Source organism: Pleurodeles waltl, chromosome 6 (assembly GCF_031143425.1).
Source record: "Pleurodeles waltl isolate 20211129_DDA chromosome 6, aPleWal1.hap1.20221129, whole genome shotgun sequence".
Classification (NCBI taxonomy): domain Eukaryota; kingdom Metazoa; phylum Chordata; class Amphibia; order Caudata; family Salamandridae; genus Pleurodeles; species Pleurodeles waltl.
The window spans coordinates 83064819-83091582 of NC_090445.1; the positions used below are offsets into that span (position 1 = coordinate 83064819).

At 47.1% G+C, this 26764-nt stretch overlaps 1 protein-coding gene across 1 annotated transcript; it reads right to left on the minus strand.

Moving 5' to 3' along the window:
- Positions 1–460: 460 nt before the first annotated feature.
- Positions 461–24871, minus strand: LOC138301494 (putative nuclease HARBI1). The gene is made up of 2 exons (XM_069242006.1): positions 24127–24871; positions 461–846 (listed from the first exon to the last, which is right to left on the minus strand). Exons 1-2 carry the CDS (start codon positions 24869–24871, stop codon positions 461–463), a joined length of 1131 nt encoding a protein of 376 aa, XP_069098107.1.
- Between the last annotated feature and the right edge of the window lie 1893 nt (positions 24872–26764).

Consider the following 26764-nt stretch of genomic DNA (forward strand, 5'->3'; position numbering starts at 1 on the left):
TTGTCACACATGTACCATGCAGGCAATGCTACTGTCACCATAAGTTGTGACACTGTATTGTTACTACATGACTTGTTATCCATTTGGTGACAGCCCCTACCTCATGTGTGCCCCCCTTGCATTCATCCTGTTATGCATGGTGTTGTTGTGGTGGATGGGCTAGGTATTGACACCTTTCCCACTTGACGGGACAATATATGTGGTGGTGCATGGATCCAGACCTTCAGGATCCACTGCCTGCAAATTACGTGCCACTGATATTTGATATGGTGGCAGTAGACCCACTAATGTCACAAAGGCTGTTGCTACCATACTGGTCACCTTTGTGTTACCTACCTGCTCACTGTTGTTAGAGTCACATTCCAATGGAGTATGTAGTAAAAAATGAGTAAACCAAGGAGATTCAGGTGCAAAGTGAATAATTAGTGCTATTTACAAGGTGATGTTTGAAGTACTGTGGTCATGTGTAGAAGTTATCCACAATATGGGATCTCCTACGAACTCCGGCTGCAGTGTTAATTTGTTCCCCCTCCACATGATCTGCTCCATCATCATCCTCAACCTCGCTGCGAACATCATCCTTTTCATCCCAGGGGATATTTGTCCGGACACAAATGTTGTGCAGGATTGCACATGCCAAGATGATCTTACAAACAAGTGGTGGAGCATATAAGAGGCTTCCTTCTGTCAGGGCCAGACACCTGAACCTGGATTTCAGGATGCCAGATGTCCTCTCCAACAAATTGTGGGTTTTCCTGTGCCTCTCATTGTAGACCCACTGCTCCACCGTTGTGGGATTAGCAAAAGGGGTCATCACCCACGGCTGGATGCCATTACCTTGATTAGCTGCAATGAATACAGAGGAGATCTGCTGTTAAGTGTTGATAGTGGCTTGGTACGTCCCATGGCAGTTGTACTTTTTCATTGGAGATGTGACACAAACTTGCTTGTGGTGTACTGTCTATTCCTGTTCTTGTGAAATGGTTTCTTTGAACTGTGTTGATGGACATGACAAACTTGGGTAGTGGCTTAAAGGCCTCGGAAGTTTTTATGTTGTTCCCAGAAGTGACGGTCATGATTTGGGCCTATGTGTTGTGTAGTCTATATTTGGATCAGTGTACTAGTCTTACATGGCACATACCACTTCCAAGCAGCACAATGGTGTCAGATGTTGATAGAGCATTGTTGCCCTACAAAGCAAGATTGCGCTGTCCTTTTTGACATGTTGCACTATTCATGCAGTGCGACACTTAGGAGCATAATTTTGAGCACCTAGCGCCACCAGAGCATCACTTTTATAGAAGCTCCGGTGGTGGTATGCCCTGCCCCATATTTAAAGGTGGTGTTATACCATTTTTTGTTGCTTGATGCCACCTTGTGACTACAGCCCCTTCACACACAACCCTTTGCATGGAAGGGGCGAGCAATGGGTGTTGCTGTGGGTGTGCCACAGCAATACCCATAGCATTTTCTAGCTGCCTCTGATTTTGTAGATCTGAGGCAGCACCAATATCTCACCCCACCCCCAAGGGGTGGCATTAGTACTGCACAACTAGTGGGATACTTTTATTCCTCCTCGTGTTTTAGCAAATTTGATGTGTGCTGCATATTGCTGCACGCATAGTAGGAGGAAATGCCAGATATGGTAGTTTATGTGCAGGAAGGTGTCCCTTCTCACACATGAACAATCACAGCCCTCAATGCAGACATCCTTGCACGATGGTGCAAAGATGCCTGGGTTGGTGCTGGTAGCTAATTTTTGCATAAGCACTGGCCACAACACAGGGGTGTGCTGTATACTATTAAATAAGGAGCATCCCTGCATCATGTAAATGAAGGTAGGCTGCGTGGCCTATTTTGGCACAATGTTGTCATTTCCCGTAAATGTATGTGCCCTAGTGACCCTTTGTGGCAGATGATGGTTGTACCAGCCATGACGTGTATGGGAGTGTGTGTCCCACATTGGTAGGAAGAAGTAATTTTTTGCAGAAGTTTTGCCTGCCTTCTATTACATGATTTCTGACTGACACTTTCAACACATGCATGGTGCAGGCTTTGGGAGATGGCACAGTGTAGGAGGCTGGACTGGCTTGTAGTGAGTACCAAGGGGTACTTGCACCTTGCACCAGGCCCAGTTATCCCTTATTAGTGTATAGGGTGTATAGCAGCATAGGCTGATAGATAAAGGTAGCTTAGCAGAGCAGCTTAGGCTGAACTAGGAGACGAGTGAAGCTCCTACAGTACCACTAGTGTCACTTGCACAATATCACAAGAAAACACAATACACAGATATACTAAAAATAAAGGTACTTTATTTTTATGACAATATGCCAAAGTATCTCAGTGAGTACCCTCAGTATGAGGATAGCAATTATACACAAGTTATATGTACACAATACCAAAAATATGCAGTATAGTCTTAGAAAACAGTGCAAACAATGTATAGTTACAATAGGATGCAATGGGGACACATAGGGATAGGGGCAACACAAATCATATACTCCAAAAGTGGAATGTGAACCACGAATGGACCCCAAACCTATGTGACCTTGTAGAGGGTCGCTGGGACTATTAGAAAATAGTAAGGGTTAGAAAAATAGCCCTCCCCAAGACCCTGAAAAGTGAGTGCAAAGTGCACTGAAGTTCCCCAAAGGACAAAGAAGTCGTGATAGGGGAATAATGCAGGAAAGACACAAACCAGCAATGCAACAACGATGGATTTCCAGTCGAGGGTACCCGTGGAACAAGGGGACCAAGTCCAAAAGTCACAAGCAAGTCGGAGATGGGCAGATGCCCAGGAAATGCCAGCTGTGGGTGCAAAGAAGCTTCTACTGGACAGAAGAAGCTGAGGATTCTGCAGGAACGAAACGGGCTAGAGACTTCCCCTTTGGAGGACGGATCTCGCTCGCCGTGGAGAGTTGTGCAGAAGTGTTTTCCCGCCGAAAGACCGCCAACAAGCCTTGCTAGCTGCAAATCATATGGTAAGCGTTTTTGGATGCTGCTGTGGCCCAGGAGGGACCAGGATGTCGCAAATTGCGTCAGGAGAGAGAGGGGACATCAGCAGCAGGTAGCACCCGGAGAAGTGCCAGAAACAGGCACTACGAGGATGTGTGAAACGGTGCTCACCCGAAGGTACACAAAGGAGTCCCACGTCGCCGGAGACCAACTTAGAAAGTCGTGCAATGCAGGTTAGAGTGCCGTGGACATAGGCTTGGCTGTGCACAAAGGATTTCCGCCGGAAGTGCACGGAAGCCGGAGTAGCTGCAAAAGATGCGGTTTCCAACAATGCAGTCTGGCGTGGGGAGGCAAGGACTTACCTCCACCAAACTTGGACTGAAGAGTCACTGGACTGTGGGAGTCACTTGGACAGAGTTGCTGGATTCAAGGGACCTCGTTCGTCATGCTGAGAGGAGACCCAAGGGACCGGTAATGCAGTTCTTTGGTGCCTGCGGTTGCAGGGGGAAGATTCAGTCGACCCACGGGAGATTTCTTCTGAGCTTCTAGTGCAGAGAGGAGGCAGACTACCCCCACAGCATGCACCAACAGGAAAACAGTCGAGAAGGCGGCAGGATCAGCGTTACAGAGTTGCAGTAGTCGTCTTAGCTACTTTGTTGCAGTTTTGCAGGCTTCCAGAGCGGTCAGCAGTCGATTCCTTGTCAGAAGGTGAAGAGAGAGATGCAGAGGAACTCTGATGAGCTCTTGCATTCGTTATCTAAAGTTTCCCCAGAGACAGAGACCCTAAATAGCCAGAAAAGAGGGTTTGACTACCTAGGAGAGAGGATAGGCTAGCAACACCTGAAGGAGCCTATCAGAAGGAGTCTCTGACGTCACCTGGTGGCACTGGCCACTCAGAGCAGTCCAGTGTGCCAGCAGCACCTCTGTTTCCAAGATGGCAGAGGTCTGGAGCACACTGGAGGAGCTCTGGACACCTCCCAGGGGAGGTGCAAGTCAGGGGAGTGGTCACTTCCCTTTCCTTTGTCCAGTTTCACGCCAGAGAAGGGCTAAGGGGTCCCTGAACCGGTGTAGACTGGCTTATGCAGAATTGGGCACATCTGTGCCCATGAAAGCATTTCCAGAGGCTGGGGGAGGCTACTCCTCCCCTGCCTTCACACCATTTTCCAAAGGGAGAGGGTGTAACACCCTCTCTCAGAGGAAGTCCTTTGTTCTGCCATCCTGGGACAAGCCTGGCTTGACCCCAGGGGGGCAGAAACCTGTCTGAGGGGTTGGCAGCAGCAGCAGCTGCAGTGAAACCCCAGGAAAGGCAGTTTGGCAGTACCAGGGTCTGTGCTACAGACCACTGGGATCATGGGATTGTGCCAACTATGCCAGGATGGCATAGAGGGGGCAATTCCATGATCATAGACATGTTACATGGCCATATTCGGAGTTACCATTGTGAAGCTACATATAGGTAGTGACCTATATGTTGTGCACGCGTGTAATGGTGTCCCCGCACTCACAAAGTCCGGGGAATTGGCTCTGAACAATGTGGGGGCACCTTGGCTAGTGCCAGGGTGCCCTCACACTAAGTAACTTTACACCTAACCTTTACCAGGTAAAGGTTAGACATATAGGTGACTTATAAGTTACTTAAGTGCAGTGTAAAATAGCTGTGAAATAACGTGGACGTTATTTCACTCAGGCTGCAGTGGCAGGCCTGTGTAAGAATTGTCAGAGCTCCCTATGGGTGGCAAAAGAAATGCTGCAGCCCATAGGGATCTCCTGGAACCCCAATACCCTGGGTACCTCAGTACCATATACTAGGGAATTATAAGGGTGTTCCAGTATGCCAATGTGAATTGGTGAAATGGTCACTAGCCTGTTAGTGACAATTTGTAAAGAGAGAGCATAACCACTGAGGTTCTGGTTAGCAGAGCCTCAGTGAGACAGTTAGGCATCACACAGGGAACACATACCTATAGGTCACAAACTTATGAGCACTGGGGTCCTGACTAGCAGGGTCCCAGTGACACATAACAAACATACTGAAAACATAGGGTTTTCACTATGAGCACTGGGTCCTGGCTAGCAGGATCCCAGTGAGACAGTGAAAACCCCCTGACATACACTCACAAACAGGCCAAAAGTGGGGGTAACAAGGCTAGAAAGAGGCTACTTTCTCACACAACCCCCCCCCAAACGAAGGACAATAAGGCTAACCTTGGCCAGTTGAGACTTTATTGTCTAAGTGGTGATAAGTAGAGAGTAGCTCTGCCATAGACTGGTTACTCCCTTTATCATCCACTATATGGTTACTTCCCTGTGGGGATGTAAACCACCCTGTTTGAAGTTTTTTAGCTAAGCAACAATGTGAAGATGTATTTTCAGAGTTTCTATCAGTAAGTTTTAGTTTAGAGCAGTGGGAATTATCCACTGAACCTATTTGTAATGATGGAAATGCCAGACAGGGATGCTGTCTCAGTAAAGCCATAGCTGGGCAAAAACTTTGTCCATATGGCTGGAAGAGAGAACCGGGATGCTGTTTCTCTTTAGCTGGAGCAGGGCAGGGATGCTGTCCTATGAGCTCCACACTGTCCTAAGTGTTGTGAGGCAGTGCAGGGTTTCTGCACTAAAGTTTCTCTGGGAGGGTTGGAGGGATGCTCCATGTTAACTAAAATGGTGCTCTTTTTCTCACCAATGTTAGTTATCCCACAGAGAGGTACTTCCACCTCAGGGAGTACAGTTTTGCCAACTGATGATTCCCTTGGAACAGGTGCCACCCCAGGAGAGGTTTCTCCCACCACAGGAATGGTATCCTGAATGGTAGGGTGGTTAGGGGATACTGTGATACCCTTTTTACCTGTTGATGGAGAGGGATCCAGAGTTTTCAGGCCTTCTCTCCTGTGCTTTTTCATTTCAGTAGAAATGAGAGGGAACAATTCCTCAGGGATGCCCAGCATGGCTGCATGGGCATAAAACTCTACATCAGCCCAACCTGAGGCCTCTAGGTCATTACCTAAGAGACAGTCTACAGGTAAGCTAGGTGATACCACCACCTGCTTAGGGCCAGTAACTCCACCCCAACTAAACTGAATTATAGCTAAGGGAAGAAACTTAGTGGAGTTATGGACATCAATAATCTTATACTGTTGTCCAATGATGTGTTGTTCAGGATGCACTAGGTTTTCAGTCACCAAAGTGATACTGGCACCTGTGTCCCTGTAGGCCAAGGCCTCAACACCATTTATTGAAACTGTCTGCCTGTACTTATCCAATGTAAGAGGCCAAGCAGACAGTGTGGCAAGGCCAATGCCACTAGGTGTGACAGAAACTGTCTTGGGACTGACTACCCCAGTTTCTACTATGGACCCATAAGTGAACCCAACTACACCCTTAACTTGACTGTTGCCAGCAGTCCCCCCACTAGTACCACTACTGCTAGGGGCACTAGAGCTTGATGTATTAGTGGTGGTAGGCTCAGGGGGTTTACCTGGACAGGACTTATCCCCTGGCCTATGGCCTCTATGTTTACAGACAAAGCACTAAGGCTTTTTAAATTGTGTAGGTTGAGAAGAAGAGGAAGAATTTGTTTTATCCCCACCCCCTGAAGAGTGTTTAAGATTTGAAGTGGAATCTTTGGTTTTACCATTATCCCCATGCTTATCTTGAGATTTTTCACCATCTTTCTTCTTATTGTTCTCTTTGTCACCCCCTGTATGAACTTTTCTGTTCACCCTTGTTCTGACCCATTTGTCTGCCTTCTTTCCCAATTCTTGGGGAGAGGTCAGATCAGAGTCCACCAAGTACTGGTGCAACAAATCAGACACACAATTATTAAGAATATGCTCTCTCAGGATCAAGTTATACAGGCTGTCATAATCAGTAACTTACTGCCATGTAACCACCCCTCTAAGGCTTTCACTGAATGGTCAATGAAATCAACCCAGTCTTGTGAAGACTCCTTTTTGGTCTCTCTGAACTTTATCCTGTATTGTTCAGTGGTTAAGCCATAACCATCCAGGAGTGCATTCTTAAGAACTGTAAAATTATTGGCATCACTTTCTTTCACAGTAAGGAGCGTATCCCTACCTTTTCCACTAAATGATAGCCATAGGATAGCAGCCCACTGCCTTTGAGGGACATCCTGTACAACACAGGCCCTCTCAAGTGCAGCAAACCACTTGTTAATGTCATCCCCCTCCTTATAAGGGGGAACTATCTTATGCAGATTCCTGGAAACATGCTCTTTTGCAGGATGACTATGGGGAATACTGCTGCTGCCACCATGGGTTTCAAAACCCAACTTCTGTCTTTCCTTCTCTAGTTCTAATGACTGTCTATCCAAATCCAGCTGTTGCTTTTTAAGCTTCAGTCTGGTTTGTTCCACCCTCAACTTATTGAGTTCCCTTTCTAACAATCTGTCATCAGGGTTGGTGGGAGGGACATTCCTAGATACAGAGGTATGATGGGAATGAACAGAAGGAGACCTGTCCCTTACAGAGGGCACCCTAGCAGCTTGGCTAACAGAAACATCACTTCCACTGTGGTGAGAATAAATGCTCTTGCTATGATGTGAGACAACACTATTTGTATGGTGTGGCTCTTCATCATTACCAACTATGCTAGACTGTCTAGTAATGGGCAGGCTAAGAAGTTTCTTTCCTGAATCTTTTCCTGGGGGAGTCCCTGGATCAGATTGGGAACCATTAGCTACTTTTTCAACAGATGGGGCACTTTTAGCCTTATCTTGTTCTCTAAGCATGTTAAGTAACAATTCCAAGGAAGGATTCTTCCCTACACTCAAACCTCTCTCTATGCAGAGACTCCTTGCTCCTTTCCAGCTAAAGTGATCATATGCAATCTTGGACAGATCAACATTTTGGCCTGTGCCAGACATTTTCTAGAGAGAGTTAAAGTGATAGAATAAGAGAAAAAAGTTTTCAGAACTTTTTGAAAGACAGGAAAAAAAAACTTGTTAAACTTTTTAGAAAGTTTAGATGTACTTTTCAGCACTTAGAAAAGAGTGAAAAGAGGAAATGCAAAACTTTTTAGCTATGTGTACACACACTGAACTTGTTTTGTATATTTTTCTCTTATGAAAAGTACAATGACAAGAGTGGTAAGTAGTCTCAAAGAACTTATCCCACCGCTGCACAACCAATGTAGGAGGCTGGACTGGCTTGTAGTGAGTACCAAGGGGTACTTGCACCTTGCACCAGGCCCAGTTATCCCTTATTAGTGTATAGGGTGTATAGCAGCATAGGCTGATAGATAATGATAGCTTAGCAGAGCAGCTTAGGCTGAACTAGGAGACGAGTGAAGCTCCTACAGTACCACTGGTGTCACTTGCACAATATCACAAGAAAACACAATACACAGATATACTAAAAATAAAGGTACTTTATTTTTATGACAATATGCCAAAGTATCTCAGTGAGTACCCTCAGTATGAGGATAGCAATTATACACAAGTTATATGTACACAATACCAAAAATATGCAATATAGTCTTAGAAAACAGTGCAAACAATGTATAGTTACAATAGGATGCAATGGGGACACATAGGGATAGGGGCAACACAAACCATATACTCCAAAAGTGGAATGTGAACCACAAATGGACCCCAAACCTATGTGACCTTGTAGAGGGTCGCTGGGACTATTAGAAAATAGTAAGGGTTAGAAAAATAGCCCTCCCCAAGACCCTGAAAAGTGAGTGCAAAGTGCACTGAAGTTCCCCAAAGGACAAAGAAGTCGTGATAGGGGAATAATGCAGGAAAGACACAAACCAGCATTGCAACAACGATGGATTTACAGTCGAGGGTACCTGTGGAACAAGGGGACCAAGTCCAAAAGTCACAAGCAAGTCGGAGATGGGCAGATGCCCAGAAAATGCCAGCTGTGGGTGCAAAGAAGCTTCTACTGGACAGAAGAAGCTGAGGATTCTGCAGGAACGAAAAGTGCTAGAGACTTCCCCTTTGGAGGACGGATCCCTCTTGCCGTGGAGAGTCGTGCAGAAGTGTTTTCCTGCCGAAAGACCGCCAACAAGCCTTGCTAGCTGCAAATCGTACGGTAAGCATTTTTGGATGCTGCTGTGGCCCAGGAGGGACCAGGATGTCGTAAATTGCGTCAGGAGAGAGAGGGGACATCGAGCAAGACAAGGAGCTCTCTCAGCAGCAGGTAGCCCCCGGAGAAGTGCCAGAAACAGGCACTACGAGGATGTGTGAAACAGTGCTCACCCAAAGTTACACAAAGGAGTTCCACGTCTCCGGAGACCAACTTAGAAAGTCGTGCAATGCAGGTTAGAGTGCCGTGGACCTAGGCTTGGCTGTGCACAAAGGATTTCCGCCGGAAGTGCACGGAAGCCGTAGTAGCTGCAAAAGATGCGGTTTCCAACAATGCAGTCTGGCGTGGGGAGGCAAGGACTTACCTCCACCAAACTTGGACTGAAGAGTCACTGGACTGTGGGAGTCACTTGGACAGAGCTGCTGGATTCAAGGGACCTCGTTCGTCATGCTGAGAGGAGACACAAGGGACCGGTAATGCAGTTCTTTGGTGCCTGCGGTTGCAGGGGGAAGATTCCGTCGACCCACGGGAGATTTCTTCGGAGCTTCTAGTGCAGAGAGGAGGCAGACTACCCCCACAGCATGCACCAACAGGAAAACAGTCGAGAAGGCGGCAGAATCAGCGTTACAGAGTTGCAGTAGTCGTCTTAGCTACTTTGTTGCAGTTTTGCAGGCTTCCAGCGCGGTCAGCAGTCGATTCCTTGTCAGAAGGTGAAGAGAGAGATGCAGAGGAACTCTGATGAGCTCTTGCATTCGTTATCTAAAGTTTCCCCAGAGACAGAGACCCTAAATAGCCAGAAAAGAGGGTTTGGCTACCTAGGAGAGAGGATAGGCTAGCAACACCTGAAGGAGCCTATAAGAAGGAGTCTCTGACGTCACCTGGTGGCACTGGCCACTCAGAGCATTCCAGTGTGCCAGCAGCACCTCTGTTTCCAAGATGGCAGAGGTCTGGAGCACACTGGAGGAGCTCTGGACACCTCCCAGGGGAGGTGCAGGTCAGGGGAGGGGTCACTCCCCTTTCCTTTGTCCAGTTTCGCGCCAGAGAAGGGCTAAGGGGTCCCTGAACCGGTGTAGACTGGCTTATGCAGAATTGGGCACATCTGTGCCCATGAAAGCATTTCCAGAGGCTGGGGGAGGCTACTCCTCCCCTGCCTTCACACCATTTTCCAAAGGGAGATGGTGTAACACCCTCTCTCAGAGGAAGTCCTTTGTTCTGCCATCCTGGGACAAGCCTGGCTTGACCCCAGGGGGGCAGAAACCTGTCTGAGGGGTTGGCAGCAGCTGCAGTGAAACCCCAGGAAAGGCAGTTTGGCAGTACCAGGGTCTGTGCTACAGACCACTGGGATCATGGGATTGTGCCAACTATGCCAGGATGGCATAGAGGGGGCAATTCCATGATCATAGACATGTTACATGGCCATATTTGGAGTTACCATTGTGAAGCTACATATAGGTAGTGACCTATATGTAGTGCACGCGTTTAATGGTGTCCCCGCACTCACAAAGTCCGGGGAATTGGCCCTGAACAATGTGGGGGCACCTTGGCTAGTGCCAGGGTGCCCTCACACTAAGTAACTTTGCACCTAACCTTTACCAGGTGAAGGTTAGACATATAGGTGACTTATAAGTTACTTAAGTGCAGTGTAAAATGGCTGTGAAATAACGTGGACGTTATTTCACCCAGGCTGCAGTGGCAGGCCTGTGTAAGAATTGTCAGAGCTCCCTATGGGTGGCAAAAGAAATGCTGCAGCCCATAGGGATCTCCTGGAACCCCAATACCCTGGGTACCTCAGTACCATATACTAGGGAATTATAAGGGTGTTCCAGTATGCCAATGTGAATTGGTGAAATGGTCACTAGCCTGTTAGTGACAATTTGTAAAGAGAGAGCATAACCACTGATGTTCTGGTTAGCAGAGCCTCAGTGAGACAGTTAGGCATCACACAGGGAACACATACCTATAGGTCACAAACTTATGAGTACTGGGGTCCTGACTAGCAGGGTCCCAGTGACACATAACAAACATACTGAAAACATAGGGTTTTCACTATGAGCACTGGGTCCTGGCTAGCAGGATCTCAGTGAGACAGTGAAAACACCCTGACATACACTCACAAACAGGCCAAAAGTGGGGGTAACAAGGCTAGAAAGAGGCTACTTTCTCACACAACCCCCCCCCCCCCCCAAACGAAGGTCAATAAGGCTAACCTTGGCCAGTTGAGACTTTATTGTCTAAGTGGTGATAAGTAGAGAGTAGCTCTGCCATAGACTGGTTACTCCCTTTATCATCCACTATATGGTTACTTCCCTGTGGGGATGTAAACCACCCTGTTTGAAGTTTTTTAGCTAAGCAACAATGTGAAGATGTATTTTCAGAGTTTCTATCAGTAAGTTTTAGTTTAGAGCAGTGGGAATTATCCACTGAACCTATTTGTAATGATGGAAATGCCAGACAGGGATGCTGTCTCAGTAAAGCCATAGCTGGGCAAAAACTTTGTCCATATGGCTGGAAGAGAGAACAGGGATGCTGTTTCTCTTTAGTTGGAGCAGGGCAGGGATGCTGTCCTATGAGCTCCACACTAGGGCAGGGATGCTGTCCTAAGTGTTGTGAGGTAGTGCAGGGTTTCTGCACTAAAGTTTCTCTGGGAGGGTTGGAGGGATGCTCCATGTTAACTAAAATGGTGCTCTTTTTCTCACCAATGTTAGTTATCCCACAGAGAGGTACTTCCACCTCAGGGATTACAGTTTTGCCAACTGATGATTCCCTTGGAACAGGTGCCACCCCAGGAGAGGTTTCTCCCACCACAGGAATGGTCTCCTGAATGGTAGGGTGGTTAGGGGATACTGTGATACCCTTTTTACCTGTTGATGGAGAGGGATCCAGAGTTTTCAGGCCTTCTCTCCTGTGCTTTTTCATTTCAGTAGAAATGAGAGGGAACAATTCCTCAGGGATGCCCAGCATGGCTGCATGGGCATAAAACTCTACATCAGCCCAACCTGAGGCCTCTAGGTCATTACCTAAGAGACAGTCTACAGGTAAGCTAGGTGATACCACCACCTGCTTAGGGCCAGTAACTCCACCCCAACTAAACTGAATTATAGCTAAGGGAAGAAACTTAGTGGAGTTATGGACATCAATAATCTTATACTGTTGTGCAATGATGTGTTGTTCAGGATGCACTAGGTTTTCAGTCACCAAAGTGATACTGGCACCTGTGTCCCTGTAGGCCAAGGCCTCAACACCATTTATTGAAACTGTCTGCCTGTACTTATCCAATGTAAGGGGACAAGCAGCCAGTGTGGCAAGGCCAATGCCACTAGGTGTGACAGAAACTGTCTTGGGACTGACTACCCCAGTTTCTACTATGGACCCATAAGTGAACCCAACTACACCCTTAACTTGACTGTTGCCAGCAGTCCCACCACTAGTACCACTACTGCTAGGGGCACTAGAGCTTGATGTATTAGTGGTGGTAGGCTCAGGGGGTTTACCTGGACAGGACTTATCCCCTGGCCTATGGCCTCTATTTTTACACACAAAGCACCAAGGCTTTTTAAATTGTGTAGGTTGAGAAGAAGAGGAAGAATTTGTTTTATCCCCACCCCCTGAAGAGTGTTTAAGATTTGAAGTGGAATCTTTGGTTTTACCATTATCCCCATGCTTATCTTGAGATTTTTCACCATCTTTCTTCTTATTGTTCTCTTTGTCACCCCCTGTATGAACTTTTCTGTTCACCCTTGTTCTGACCCATTTGTCTGCCTTCTTTCCCAATTCTTGGGGAGAGGTCAGATCAGAGTCCACCAAGTACTGGTGCAACAAATCAGACACACAATTATTAAGAATATGCTCTCTCAGGATCAAGTTATACAGGCTGTCATAATCAGTAACTTACTGCCATGTAACCACCCCTCCAAGGCTTTCACTGAATGGTCAATGAAATCAACCCAGTCTTGTGAAGACTCCTTTTTGGTCTCTCTGAACTTTATCCTGTATTGTTCAGTGGTTAAGCCATAACCATCCAGGAGTGCATTCTTAAGAACTGTAAAATTATTGGCATCACTTTCTTTCACAGTAAGGAGCGTATCCCTACCTTTTCCACTAAATGATAGCCATAGGATAGCAGCCCACTGCCTTTGAGGGACATCCTGTACAACACAGGCCCTCTCAAGTGCAGCAAACCACTTGTTAATGTCATCCCCCTCCTTATAAGGGGGAACTATCTTATGCAGATTCCTGGAAACATGCTCTTTTGCAGGATGACTATGGGGAATACTGCTGCTGCCACCATGGGTTTCAAAACCCAACTTCTGTCTTTCCTTCTCTAGTTCTAATGACTGTCTATCCAAATCCAGCTGTTGCTTTTTAAGCTTCAGTCTGGTTTGTTCCACCCTCAACTTATTGAGTTCCCTTTCTAACAATCTGTCATCAGGGTTGGTGGGAGGGACATTCCTAGATACAGAGGTATGATGGGAATGAACAGAAGGAGACCTGTCCCTTACAGAGGGCACCCTAGCAGCTTGGCTAACAGAAACATCACTTCCACTGTGGTGAGAATAAATGCTCTTGCTATGATGTGAGACAACACTATTTGTATGGTGTGGCTCTTCATCATTACCAACTATGCTAGACTGTCTAGTAATGGGCAGGCTAAGAAGTTTCTTTCCTGAATCTTTTCCTGGGGGAGTCCCTGGATCAGATTGGGAACCATTAGCTACTTTTTCAACAGATGGGGCACGTTTAGCCTTATCTTGTTCTCTAAGCATGTTAAGTAACAATTCCAAGGAAGGATTCTTCCCTACACTCAAACCTCTCTCTATGCAGAGACTCCTTGCTCCTTTCCAGCTAAGGTGATCATATGCAATCTTGGACAGATCAACATTTTGGCCTGTGCCAGACATTTTCTAGAGAGAGTTAAAGTGATAGAATAAGAGAAAAAAGTTTTCAGAACTTTTTGAAAGACAGGAAAAAAAAACTTGTTAAACTTTTTAGAAAGTTTAGATGTACTTTTCAGCACTTAGAAAAGAGTGAAAAGAGGAAATGCAAAACTTTTTAGCTATGTGTACACACACTGAACTTGTTTTGTATATTTTTCTCTTATGAAAAGTACAATGACAAGAGTGGTAAGTAGTCTCAAAGAACTTATCCCACCGCTGCACAACCAATGTAGGAGGCTGGACTGGCTTGTAGTGAGTACCAAGGGGTATTTGCACCTTGCACCAGGCCCAGTTATCCCTTATTAGTGTATAGGGTGTATAGCAGCATAGGCTGATAGATAATGGTAGCTTAGCAGAGCAGCTTAGGCTGAACTAGGAGACGAGTGAAGCTCCTACAGTACCACTGGTGTCACTTGCACAATATCACAAGAAAACACAATACACAGATATACTAAAAATAAAGGTACTTTATTTTTATGACAATATGCCAAAGTATCTCAGTGAGTACCCTCAGTATGAGGATAGCAATTATACACAAGTTATATGTACACAATACCAAAAATATGCAGTATAGTCTTAGAAAACAGTGCAAACAATGTATAGTTACAATAGGATGCAATGGGGACACATAGGGATAGGGGCAACACAAACCATATACTCCAAAAGTGTAATGTGAACCACGAATGGACCTCAAACCTATGTGACCTTGTAGAGGGTCGCTTGGACTATTAGAAAATAGTAAGGGTTAGAAAAATAGCCCTCCCCAAGACCCTGAAAAGTGAGTGCAAAGTGCACTGAAGTTCCCCAAAGGACAAAGAAGTCGTGATAGGGGAATAATGCAGGAAAGACACAAACCAGCATTGCAACAACGATGGATTTACAGTCAAGGGTACCTGTGGAACAAGGGGACCAAGTCCAAAAGTCACAAGCAAGTCGGAGATGGGCAGATGCCCAGGAAATGCCAGCTGTGGGTGCAAAGAAGCTTCTACTGGACAGAAGAAGCTGAGGATTCTGCAGGAACAAAAAGGGCTAGAGACTTCCCCTTTCGAGGACGGATCCCTCTCGCCATGGAGAGTCGTGCAAAAGTGCTTTCCTGCCAAAAGACCACCAACAAGCCTTGCTAGCTGCAAATTAAGCGGTAAGCGTTTTTGGATGCTGCTGTGGCCCAGGAGGGACCAGGATGTCGCAAATTGCGTCAGGAGAGAGAGGGGATGTCGAGCAAGACAAGGAGCCCTCTCAGCAGCAGGTAGCACCCGGAGAAGTGCCAGAAACAGGCACTACGAGGATGCGTGAAACGGTGCTCACCCGAAGTTACACAAAGGAGTCCCACGTCGCCGGAGACCAACTTAGAAAGTCGTGCAATGCAGGTTAGAGTGCCGTGGATCTAGGCTTGGCTGTGCACAAAGGATTTCCACCGGAAGTGCACGGAAGCCGGAGTAGCTGCAAAAGACGCGGTTTCCAACAATGCAGTCTGGCGTGGGGAGGCAAGGACTTACCTCCACCAAACTTGGACTGAAGAGTCACTGGACTGTGGGAGTCACTTGGACAGAGTTGCTGGATTCAAGGGACCTCGCTCGTCATGCTGAGAGGAGACCCAAGGGACCGGTAATGCAGTTCTTTGGTGCCTGCGGTTGCAGGGGGAAGATTCCGTCGACCCACGGGAGATTTCTTCAGAGCTTCTGGTGCAGAGAGGAGGCAGACTACCCCCACAGCATGCACCAACAGGAAAACAGTCGAGAAGGCGGCAGGATCAGCGTTACAGAGTTGCAGTAGTCGTCTTAGCTACTTTGTTGCAGTTTTGCAGGCTTCCAGCGCGGTCAGCAGTCGATTCCTTGTCAGAAGGTGAAGAGAGAGATGCAGAGGAACTCTGATGAGCTCTTGCATTCGTTATCTAAAGTTTCCCCAGAGACAGAGACCCTAAATAGCCAGAAAAGAGGGTTTGGCTACCTAGGAGAGAGGATAGGCTAGCAACACCTGAAGGAGCCTATCAGAAGGAGTCTCTGACGTCACCTGGTGGCACTGGCCACTCAGAGCAGTCCAGTGTGCCAGCAGCACCTCTGTTTCCAAGATGGCAGAGGTCTGGAGCACACTGGAGGAGCTCTGGACACCTCCCAGGGGAGGTGCAGGTCAGGGGAGTGGTCACTCCCCTTTCCTTTGTCCAGTTTTGCGCCAGAGCAGGGCTAAGGGGTCCCTGAACCGGTGTAGACTGGCTTATGCAGAATTGGGCACATCTGTGCCCATGAAAGCATTTCCAGAGGCTGGGGGAGGCTACTCCTCCCCTGCCTTCACACCATTTTCCAAAGGGAGAGGGTGTAACACCCTCTCTCAGAGGAAGTCCTTTGTTCTGCCATCCTGGGACAAGCCTGGCTTGACCCCAGGGGGGCACAAACCTGTCTGAGGGGTTGGCAGCAGCAGCAGCTGCAGTGAAACCCCAGGAAAGGCAGTTTGGCAGTACCAGGGTCTGTGCTACAGACCACTGGGATCATGGGATTGTGCCAACTATGCCAGGATGGCATAGAGGGGGCAATTCCATGATCATAGACATGTTACATGGCCATATTCGGAGTTACCATTGTGAAGCTACATATAGGTAGTGACCTATATGTAGTGCACGCGTGTAATGGTGTCCCCGCACTCACAAAGTCCGGGGAAGTGGCCCTGAACAATGTGGGGGCACCTTGGCTAGTGCCAGGGTGCCCTCACACTAAGTAACTTTGCACCTAACCTTTACCAGGTAAAGGTTAGACATATAGGTGACTTATAAGTTACTTAAGTGCAGTGTAAAATGGCTGTGAAATAACGTGGACGTTATTTCACTCAGGCTGCAGTGGCAGGCCTGTGTAAGAATTGTCAGAGCTCCCTATGGGTGGCAAAAGAAATGCTGCAGCCCATCGGGATCTCCTGGAACCCCAATACCCTGGGTACCTCAGTACCATATACTAGGGAATTATAAGGGTGTTCCAGTATGCCAATGTGAATTGGTGAAATGGTCACTAGCCTGTTAGTGACAATTTGTAAAGAGAGAGCATAACCACTGAGGTTCTGGTTAGCAGAGCCTCAGTGAGACAGTTAGGCATCACACAGGGAACACATACCTATAGGTCACAAACTTATGAGCACTGGGGTCCTGACTAGCAGGGTCCCAGTGACACATAACAAACATACTGAAAACATAGGGTTTTCACTATGAGCACTGGGGTCCTGGCTAGCAGGATCCCAGTGAGACAGTGAAAACACCCTGACATACACTCACAAACAGGCCAAAAGTGGGGGTAACAAGGCTAGAAAGAGGCTACTTTCTCACACAACCCCCCCCCCAAATGAAGGACAATAAGGCTAACCTTGGCCAGTTGAGACTTTATTGTCTAAGTGGTGATAAGTAGAGAGTAGCTCTGCCATAGACTGGTTACTCCCTTTATCATCCACTATATGGTTACTTCCCTGTGGGGATGTAAACCACCCTGTTTGAAGTTTTTTAGCTAAGCAACAATGTGAAGATGTATTTTCAGAGTTTCTATCAGTAAGTTTTAGTTTAGAGCAGTGGGAATTATCCACTGAACCTATTTGTAATGATGGAAATGCCAGACAGGGATGCTGTCTCAGTAAAGCCATAGCTGGGCAAAAACGTTGTCCATATGGCTGGAAGAGAGAACAGGGATGCTGTTTCTCTTTAGTTGGAGCAGGGCAGGGATGCTGTCCTATGAGCTCCACACTAGGGCAGGGATGCTGTCCTAAGTGTTGTGAGGTAGTGCAGGGATTCTGCACCAAAGTTTCTCTGGGAGGGTTGGAGGGATGCTCCATGTTAACTAAAATGGTGCTCTTTTTCTCACCAATGTTAGTTATCCCACAGAGAGGTACTTCCACCTCAGGGAGTACAGTTTTGCCAACTGATGATTCCCTTGGAACAGGTGCCACCCCAGGAGAGGTTTCTCCCACCACAGGAATGGTCTCCTGAATGGTAGGGTGGTTAGGGGATACTGTGATACCCTTTTTACCTGTTGATGGAGAGGGATCCAGAGTTTTCAGGCCTTCTCTCCTGTGCTTTTTCATTTCAGTAGAAATGAGAGGGAACAATTCCTCAGGGATGCCCAGCATGGCTGCATGGGCATAAAACTCTACATCAGCCCAACCTGAGGCCTCTAGGTCATTACCTAAGAGACAGTCTACAGGTAAGCTAGGTGATACCACCACCTGCTTAGGGCCAGTAACTCCACCCCAACTAAACTGAATTATAGCTAAGGGAAGAAACTTAGTGGAGTTATGGACATCAATAATCTTATACTGTTGTCCAATGATGTGTTGTTCAGGATGCACTAGGTTTTCAGTCACCAAAGTGATACTGGCACCTGTGTCCCTGTAGGCCAAGGCCTCAACACCATTTATTGAAACTGTCTGCCTGTACTTATCCAATGTAAGGGGACAAGCAGCCAGTGTGGCAAGGCCAATGCCACTAGGTGTGACAGAAACTGTCTTGGGACTGACTACCCCAGTTTCTACTATGGACCCATAAGTGAACCCAACTACACCCTTAACTTGACTGTTGCCAGCAGTCCCACCACTAGTACCACTACTGCTAGGGGCACTAGAGCTTGATGTATTAGTGGTGGTAGGCTCAGGGGGTTTACCTGGACAGGACTTATCCCCTGGCCTATGGCCTCTATTTTTACACACAAAGCACCAAGGCTTTTTAAATTGTGTAGGTTGAGAAGAAGAGGAAGAATTTGTTTTATCCCCACCCCCTGAAGAGTGTTTAAGATTTGAAGTGGAATCTTTGGTTTTACCCTTATCCCCATGCTTATCTTGAGATTTTTCACCATCGTTCTTCTTATTGTTCTCTTTGTCACCCCCTGTATGAACTTTTCTGTTCACCCTTGTTCTGACCCATTTGTCTGCCTTCTTTCCCAATTCTTGGGGAGAGGTCAGATCAGAGTCCACCAAGTACTGGTGCAACAAATCAGACACACAATTATTAAGAATATGCTCTCTCAGGATCAAGTTATACAGGCTGTCATAATCAGTAACTTTACTGCCATGTAACCACCCCTCCAAGGCTTTCACTGAATGGTCAATGAAATCAACCCAGTCTTGTGAAGACTCCTTTTTGGTCTCTCTGAACTTTATCCTGTATTGTTCAGTGGTTAAGCCATAACCATCCAGGAGTGCATTCTTAAGAACTGTAAAATTATTGGCATCACTTTCTTTCACAGTAAGGAGCCTATCCCTACCTTTTCCACTAAATGATAGCCATAGGATAGCAGCCCACTGCCTTTGAGGGACATCCTGTACAACACAGGCCCTCTCAAGTGCAGCAAACCACTTGTTAATGTCATCCCCCTCCTTATAAGGGGGAACTATCTTATGCAGATTCCTGGAAACATGCTCTTTTGCAGGAGGACTATGGGGAATACTGCTGCTGCCACCATGGGTTTCAAAACCCAACTTCTGTCTTTCCTTCTCTAGTTCTAATGACTGTCTATCCAAATCCAGCTGTTGCTTTTTAAGCTTCAGTCTGGTTTGTTCCACCCTCAACTTATTGAGTTCCCTTTCTAACAATCTGTCATCAGGGTTGGTGGGAGGGACATTCCTAGATACAGAGGTATGATGGGAATGAACAGAAGGAGACCTGTCCCTTACAGAGGGCACCCTAGCAGCTTGGCTAACAGAAACATCACTTCCACTGTGGTGAGAATAAATGCTCTTGCTATGATGTGAGACAACACTATTTGTATGGTGTGGCTCTTCATCATTACCAACTATGCTAGACTGTCTAGTAATGGGCAGGCTAAGAAGTTTCTTTCCTGAATCTTTTCCTGGGGGAGACCCTGGATCAGATTGGGAACCATTAGCTACTTTTTCAACAGATGGGGCACTTTTAGCCTTATCTTGTTCTCTAAGCATGTTAAGTAACAATTCCAAGGAAGGATTCTTCCCTACACTTAAACCTCTCTCTATGCAGAGACTCCTTGCTCCTTTCCAGCTAAGGTGATCATATGCAATCTTGGACAGATCAACATTTTGGCCTGTGCCAGACATTTTCTAGAGAGAGTTAAAGTGATAGAATAAGAGAAAAAAGTTTTCAGAACTTTTTGAAAGACAGGAAAAAAAAACTTGTTAAACTTTTTAGAAAGTTTAGATGTACTTTTCAGCACTTAGAAAAGAGTGAAAAGAGGAAATGCAAAACTTTTTAGCTATGTGTACACACACTGAACTTGTTTTGTATATTTTTCTCTTATGAAAAGTACAATGACAAGAGTGGTAAGTAGTCTCAAAGCACTTATCCCACCGCTGCACAACCAATGTAGGAGGCTGGACTGGCTTGTAGTGAGTACCAAGGGGTACTTGCACCTTGCACCAGGCCCAGTTATCCCTTATTAGTGTATAGGGTGTATAGCAGCATAGGCTGATAGATAATGGTAGCTTAGCAGAGCAGCTTAGGCTGAACTAGGAGACGAGTGAAGCTCCTACAGTACCACTAGTGTCACTTGCACAATACCACAAGAGAATACAATACACAGATTTACTAAAAATAAAGGTACTTTCTTTTTATGACAATATGCCAAAGTATCTCAGTGAGTACCCTCAGTATGAGGATAGCAATTATACACAAGTTATATGTACACAATACCAAAAATATGCAGTATAGTCTTAGAAAACAGTGCAAACAATGTATAGTTACAATAGGATGCAATGGGGACACATAGGGATAGGGGCAACACAAACCATATACTCCAAAAGTGGAATGTGAACCACGAATGGACCCCAAACCTATGTGACCTTGTAGAGGGTCGCTGGGACTATTAGAAAATAGTAAGGGTTAGAAAAATAGCCCTCCCCAAGACCCTGAAAAGTGAGTGCAAAGTGCACTGAAGTTCCCCAAAGAACAAAGAAGTCGTGATAGGGGAATAATGCAGGAAAGACACAAACCAGCATTGCAACAACAATGGATTTACAGTCAAGGGTACCTGTGGAACAAGGGGACCAAGTCCAAAAGTCACAAGCAAGTCGGAGATGGGCAGATGCCCAGGAAATGCCAGCTGTGGGTGCAAAGAAGCTTCTACTGGACAGAAGAAGCTGAGGATTCTGCAGGAATGAAAAGGGCTAGAGACTTCCCCTTTGGAGGACCGATCCCTCTCGCCGGTGGAGAGTCGTGCAGAAGTGTTTTCCCGCCAAAAGACCGCCAACAAGCCTTGCTAGCTGCAAATCATGCGGTAAGTGTTTTTGGATGCTGCTGTGGCCCAGGAGGGACCAGGATGTCGCAAATTGTGTCAGGAGAGAGAGGGGATGTCGAGCAAGATAAAGAGCCCTCTCAGCAGCAGGTAGCACCCAGAGAAGTGCCAGAAACAGGCACTACAAGGATGTGTGAAACAGTGCTCACCCGAAGTTACACAAAGGAGTCCCACGTCGCCGGAGACCAACTTAGAAAGTTGTGCAATGCAGGTTAGAGTGCCGTGGACCTAGGCTTGGCTGTGCACAAAGGATTTCTGCCGGAAGTGCACGGAAGCCGGAGTAGCTGCAAAAGATGCAGTTTCCAATAATACAGTCTGGCGTGGGGAGGCAAGGACTTACCTCCACCCAACTTGGACTGAAGAGTCACTGGACTGTGGGAGTCACTTGGACAGAGTTGCTGGATTCAAGGGACCTCGCTCGTCATGCTGAGAGGAGACCCAAGGGACCGGTAATGCAGTTCTTTGGTGCCTGCGGTTGCAGGGGGAAGATTCCGTCGACCCACGGGAGATTTCTTCGGAGCTTCTAGTGCAGAGAGGAGGCAGACTACCCCCACAGCATGCACCAACAGGAAAACAGTCGAGAAGGCGGCAGGATCAGCGTTACAGAGTTGCAGTAGTCGTCTTAGCTACTTTGTTGCAGTTTTGCAGGCTTCCAGCGCGGTCAGCAGTCGATTCCTTGTCAGAAGGTGAAGAGAGAGATGCAGAGGAACTCTGATGAGCTCTTGCATTCGTTATCTAAAGTTTCCCCAGAGACAGAGACCCTAAATAGCCAGAAAAGAGGGTTTGGCTACCTAGGAGAGAGGATAGGCTAGCAACACCTGAAGGAGCCTATCAGAAGGAGTCTCTGACGTCACCTGGTGGCACTGGCCACTCAGAGCAGTCCAGTGTGCCAGCAGCACCTCTGTTTCCAAGATGGCAGAGGTCTGGAGCACACTGGAGGAGCTCTGGACACCTCCCAGGGGAGGTGCAGGTCAGGGGAGTGGTCACTCCCCTTTCCTTTGTCCAGTTTCGCGCCAGAGCAGGGCTAAGGGGTCCCTGAACCGGTGTAGACTGGCGTATGCAGAATTGGGCACATCTGTGCCCATGAAAGCATTTCCAGAGGCTGGGGGAGGCTACTCCTCCCCTGCGTTCACACCATTTTCCAAAGGGAGAGGGTGTAACACCCTCTCTCAGAGGAAGTCCTTTGTTCTGCCACCCTGGGACAAGCCTGGCTTGACCCCAGGGGGGCAGAACCCTGTCTGAGGGGTTGGCAGCAGCAGCAGCTGCAGTGAAACCCCAGGAAAGGCAGTTTGGCAGTACCAGGGTCTGTGCTACAGACCACTGGGATCATGGGATTGTGCCAACTATGCCAGGATGGCATAGAGGGGGCAATTCCATGATCATAGACATGTTACATGGCCATATTCAGAGTTACCATTGTGAAGCTACATATAGGTAGTGACCTATATGTAGTGCACGCGTGTAATGGTGTCCCCGCACTCACAAAGTCCGGGGAATTGGCCCTGAACAATGTGGGGGCTCCTTGGCTAGTGCCAGGGTGCCCTCACACTAAGTAACTTTGCACCTAACCTTTACCAGGTAAAGGTTAGACATATAGGTGACTTATAAGTTACTTAACTGCAGTGTAAAATGGCTGTGAAATAACGTGGACGTTATTTCACTCAGGCTGCAGTGGCAGGCCTGTGTAAGAATTGTCAGAGCTCCCTATGGGTGGCAAAAGAAATGCTGCAGCCCATCGGGATCTCCTGGAACCCCAATACCCTGGGTACCTCAGTACCATATACTAGGGAATTATAAGGGTGTTCCAGTATGCCAATGTGAATTGGTGAAATGGTCACTAGCCTGTTAGTGACAATTTGTAAAGAGAGAGCGTAACCACTGAGGTTCTGGTTAGCAGAGCCTCAGTGAGACAGTTAGGCATCACACAGGGAACACATACCTATAGGTCACAAACTTATGAGCACTGGGGTCCTGACTAGCAGGGTCCCAGTGACACATAACAAACATACTGAAAACATAGGGTTTTCACTATGAGCACTGGGTCCTGGCTAGCAGGATCCCAGTGAGACAGTGAAAACACCCTGACATACAACCACAAACAGGCCAAAAGTGGGGGTAACAAGGCTAGAAAGAGGCTACTTTCTCACACACAGCTATATTTCAAATGGGTCCCTTAGTACGGAGAATATAAGGTCATGCATCTCCACTATACACCTACCACATCCGACTATGTCATCCATGAATCTTAGTGATTTTTTCACAGACACAAGACCATGGTGGAGCATTTCTGTTAGTTGGAACAGACATGGTGTTCTTAGTGGGCACTAGGGGGCGCATGTGAGGTGACACTGGAGTAGGTGCTGCCCCATTTCTCATGATTAAACCCCACGGTCTTCAAAGTGAAATATTTTTGTATACGTTTGTGTGGGACTCAATGCAGCAGACAGGTGTCTGTGAACACTACAGGAATGTCAGATATGTGTATCTGATGTATACTTGGTTAGGGCACCACTTGGGTGGCATTGGATTTAGGTTCTTCCAGAGGCTGACACACCATGAGTTACGTGGGACTGTGCCTATGTGTGACTTCCTCAACATGACCATAGCCTATCCCATTGACATACCTGTGCGCGTCTTTGTTTGGGGTAATGTATGTGTGTGATCTGTATTTAGTTGTCAACCTGTGGACACTTGTAGTGATTTGTGAGCAGCTTCGCCATGCAAAGGAGACTTGGCTCCACCTGTCCACACGTGGTTTGCCAGTCAGGGTGTTGCTGTGATATGTAGATTTGGGTGCATACGTATGTGACATGCAATGTGTGCAGTGTGGTGTGGCATGTAGCTTATGTGTTGTTGCCTGTACATCTCTGTGGCCCTGCCCATGTGTATTTCTTGTTGAGTTTGTCTGGCTTGTCCTTGCTGGTTAGTGTGTTGTGTGGTATGATTGGTATGGTGACATACCTATGAGTAGCCCATTACTATATTCGCCATCCTGGAACCGCTGGTTGATGGTGCAATGGCAAAAGATATATGCGTCATGGACGCTGTCGGAATATTTCGCCAGGATGTTTCTGAAGAGCTCACGGTGGTCCATGATAGCCTGCACATTGATGGAATGTGTGTGCTTGCGGTTCCTGTAGAGGTGTTGCGTTGCTGCAGGTGACACCAGTTGGACTTCGGTACTGTTCATTGCACCCAGCACATGTGGAAAGCCAGTTATCTGATAGAAACCTTGCTTGGTCCCATACTGCAGCTGCTGGGTGTTTGAGAAGCAGATGTGTTGTGACGTGAGGTGTAGGATTGCGTCCAGGACCTTTGGTAGGCAGACCGAAAAGGATGACTGGGAGATACCAGCCACTAATGCACCCGTTGTCTGGAATGATCCAGACACCATCATGTTGAGGACAGCGAGGAATTTTGTAATGGGTGGGATGTTATGGGGAGTTTGCAGCCTTGCCGTGATGTGTGGTGCTATCAGGTGCAGCAGGCGTACATTGGACTCCCGGTTGAGTCTGTATACCCAGACCAGATCTTGTTCCCTCATTCCTAAAATGGTGATTCGCTGTCTAACAATTCTCTCCTTCCTTCTGCACTGTCTCTGTGGCTGTTGTGGTGGGGTTTGAGGTTGCCACAGTGGTGGTGGTTGGATCTGCTGTCTTTGCAGACGTCTGCAGCATGTGCCAAGCTGGAGTAGTAGAACTTCCATGTTGTCCTGGCAGTTTCCAAGGCTCCGTCTGGGTTTTTTCTATGAGTGGTGGTGTGTGAGCCTCTTTTTAACGCCTGGGTCTGATCAGGCGTTAATGTTTTGCGCTATTCGGACTTAGCTCAATTTTTTCAGTCCGCTTCCCTCGTTAGCGCCATTTTTGCATCGAGGGATAAATATGGCACTAAGGGGTTAGCGTTGTGTTTAGGGTGAGAACGTCTACCTGGCAATTCATTGGCGCAAGGTGCTTTCGTGCATCCTAAACATGGCGCTAACTCCAATATTTTGATGCTAGACGGGTCTAGCATCAAAATATAAATAAGGAGCTAGCTATGCACCATTTTATCGTCAACATTTTTTATGCTAATACGGCACAAGCCAAGCATAAATATGCACCTTGGTGTTTGTAAACTTGCGGTCTCTGTTCACTTTACTCAGCTTTACATTATAAAAGCGAACTTAAAGTGAGAGAACCTTTGTTGGAAGTTTGCCTTTGTCACTTTTATAGCAACAATTACTTAAGTTGCTGAGGACAAAAGCTTACAACATGCATCATTAAAATATTGCGTCTTTCTTTTCAGAATACATTCTGGCCCTTCTGCTTTTCTGCATCTTTTCTGCTACCCACCCACTTGCACACTACACCTGACTGTCTTAAATGGTTAGGGTCTGCTTTGACGTGCTGCCATTGTTTAACAGGCAGGCTTCAGGGCACTTGGCTTATATATCGGTGCCTTTCCTCGCTACCTACATGGATGTGTGACAGCACTGACACCACTCACTATCCATATTTTGTTTCCCAGGTCTTGTTGTGTGGTGTAGGTGTTGCCTAGATCAATATATTTTTAGGTTAAGCTCCAGTGCCAGTTAGCATTTGGCCATGACACGCCTAAAGAAAAAGACACCGTCAATACACCAAAAAATAAAAATAACTGCTGTGTCCTGGATAGTATGCTGTATGTCTAAACACGTATAAGTTCCAAAAGGCGGGACTTATTGGCTATGCCAATGCTTGCTTCCTTTTAGTCTCAGCCACGCTGCACAGTAGTAGCGCAGCTACATAATATTCCTGAAAAGAATACATCGCCAAAGCCATTAGCTCTCGAATAGGCGAGGCTAATTGCCTTTGTCAATGCATGTTTGTTTTGCTGCCTGAGCCTATTTTCTTTCCCAGCCCGATCCCGAGAACATTCTAGATCAGATCATGTACGCAATGGATGTACACATAACAAGTGTTACGTAATCTTGGCAGCTGGGGCTGAAACAGGCTGGTGGGGCGCTTTCACTTTCACTTTCGGTCGTGATGGGAAAGTCGGAAACCTAGGCTACCTGTTCCCACAAGACACAAGGCTCCACTCCCTGCTCGTGCACTTGTTCCAAAGACCGTAGGAGATACTGGCAAGGTCCAAGCACCGACGACCGACGTCTCTTTACTGAAGGCGAGGGGCTGCCCAGCTCATGCCAGGCAAGTGAGCATGATTCAAGGAGGGAGAGAGGGAGAGGAAAACGTGGGAGCGGCACATGAAGCGCGAGTACGCTAGGAAAACAGTGGGAAAGTTCTGCAGATTTGGGGGGCAGAAATTAAAAAGTAGAGGGAAGAGGGGATGGAGCATGAGAGAGAGGCAAGGTAGGACGCGGGCAAAGGGTGGAGGGGATGAAAAAACTGACTAGGGAAAAGAGGAGGCGGAGAGACGGAGTTTGGAAGGAGGCCTCTCTGTTGCCAGGGTAACCAGGTGTAGGTTCGTCGGGTATAAATCATGGGCACCAGGTGTGTCACTGGAAGTGCTTTAAATGGACGGGTACTGTCCGGTACTGAGTGCGAGTACCTGCACTACTCAGCACTGCTGCAACTCATTTAATGGGAGAGTACCGGCACTTCTCAAGTGGAAACAGGTA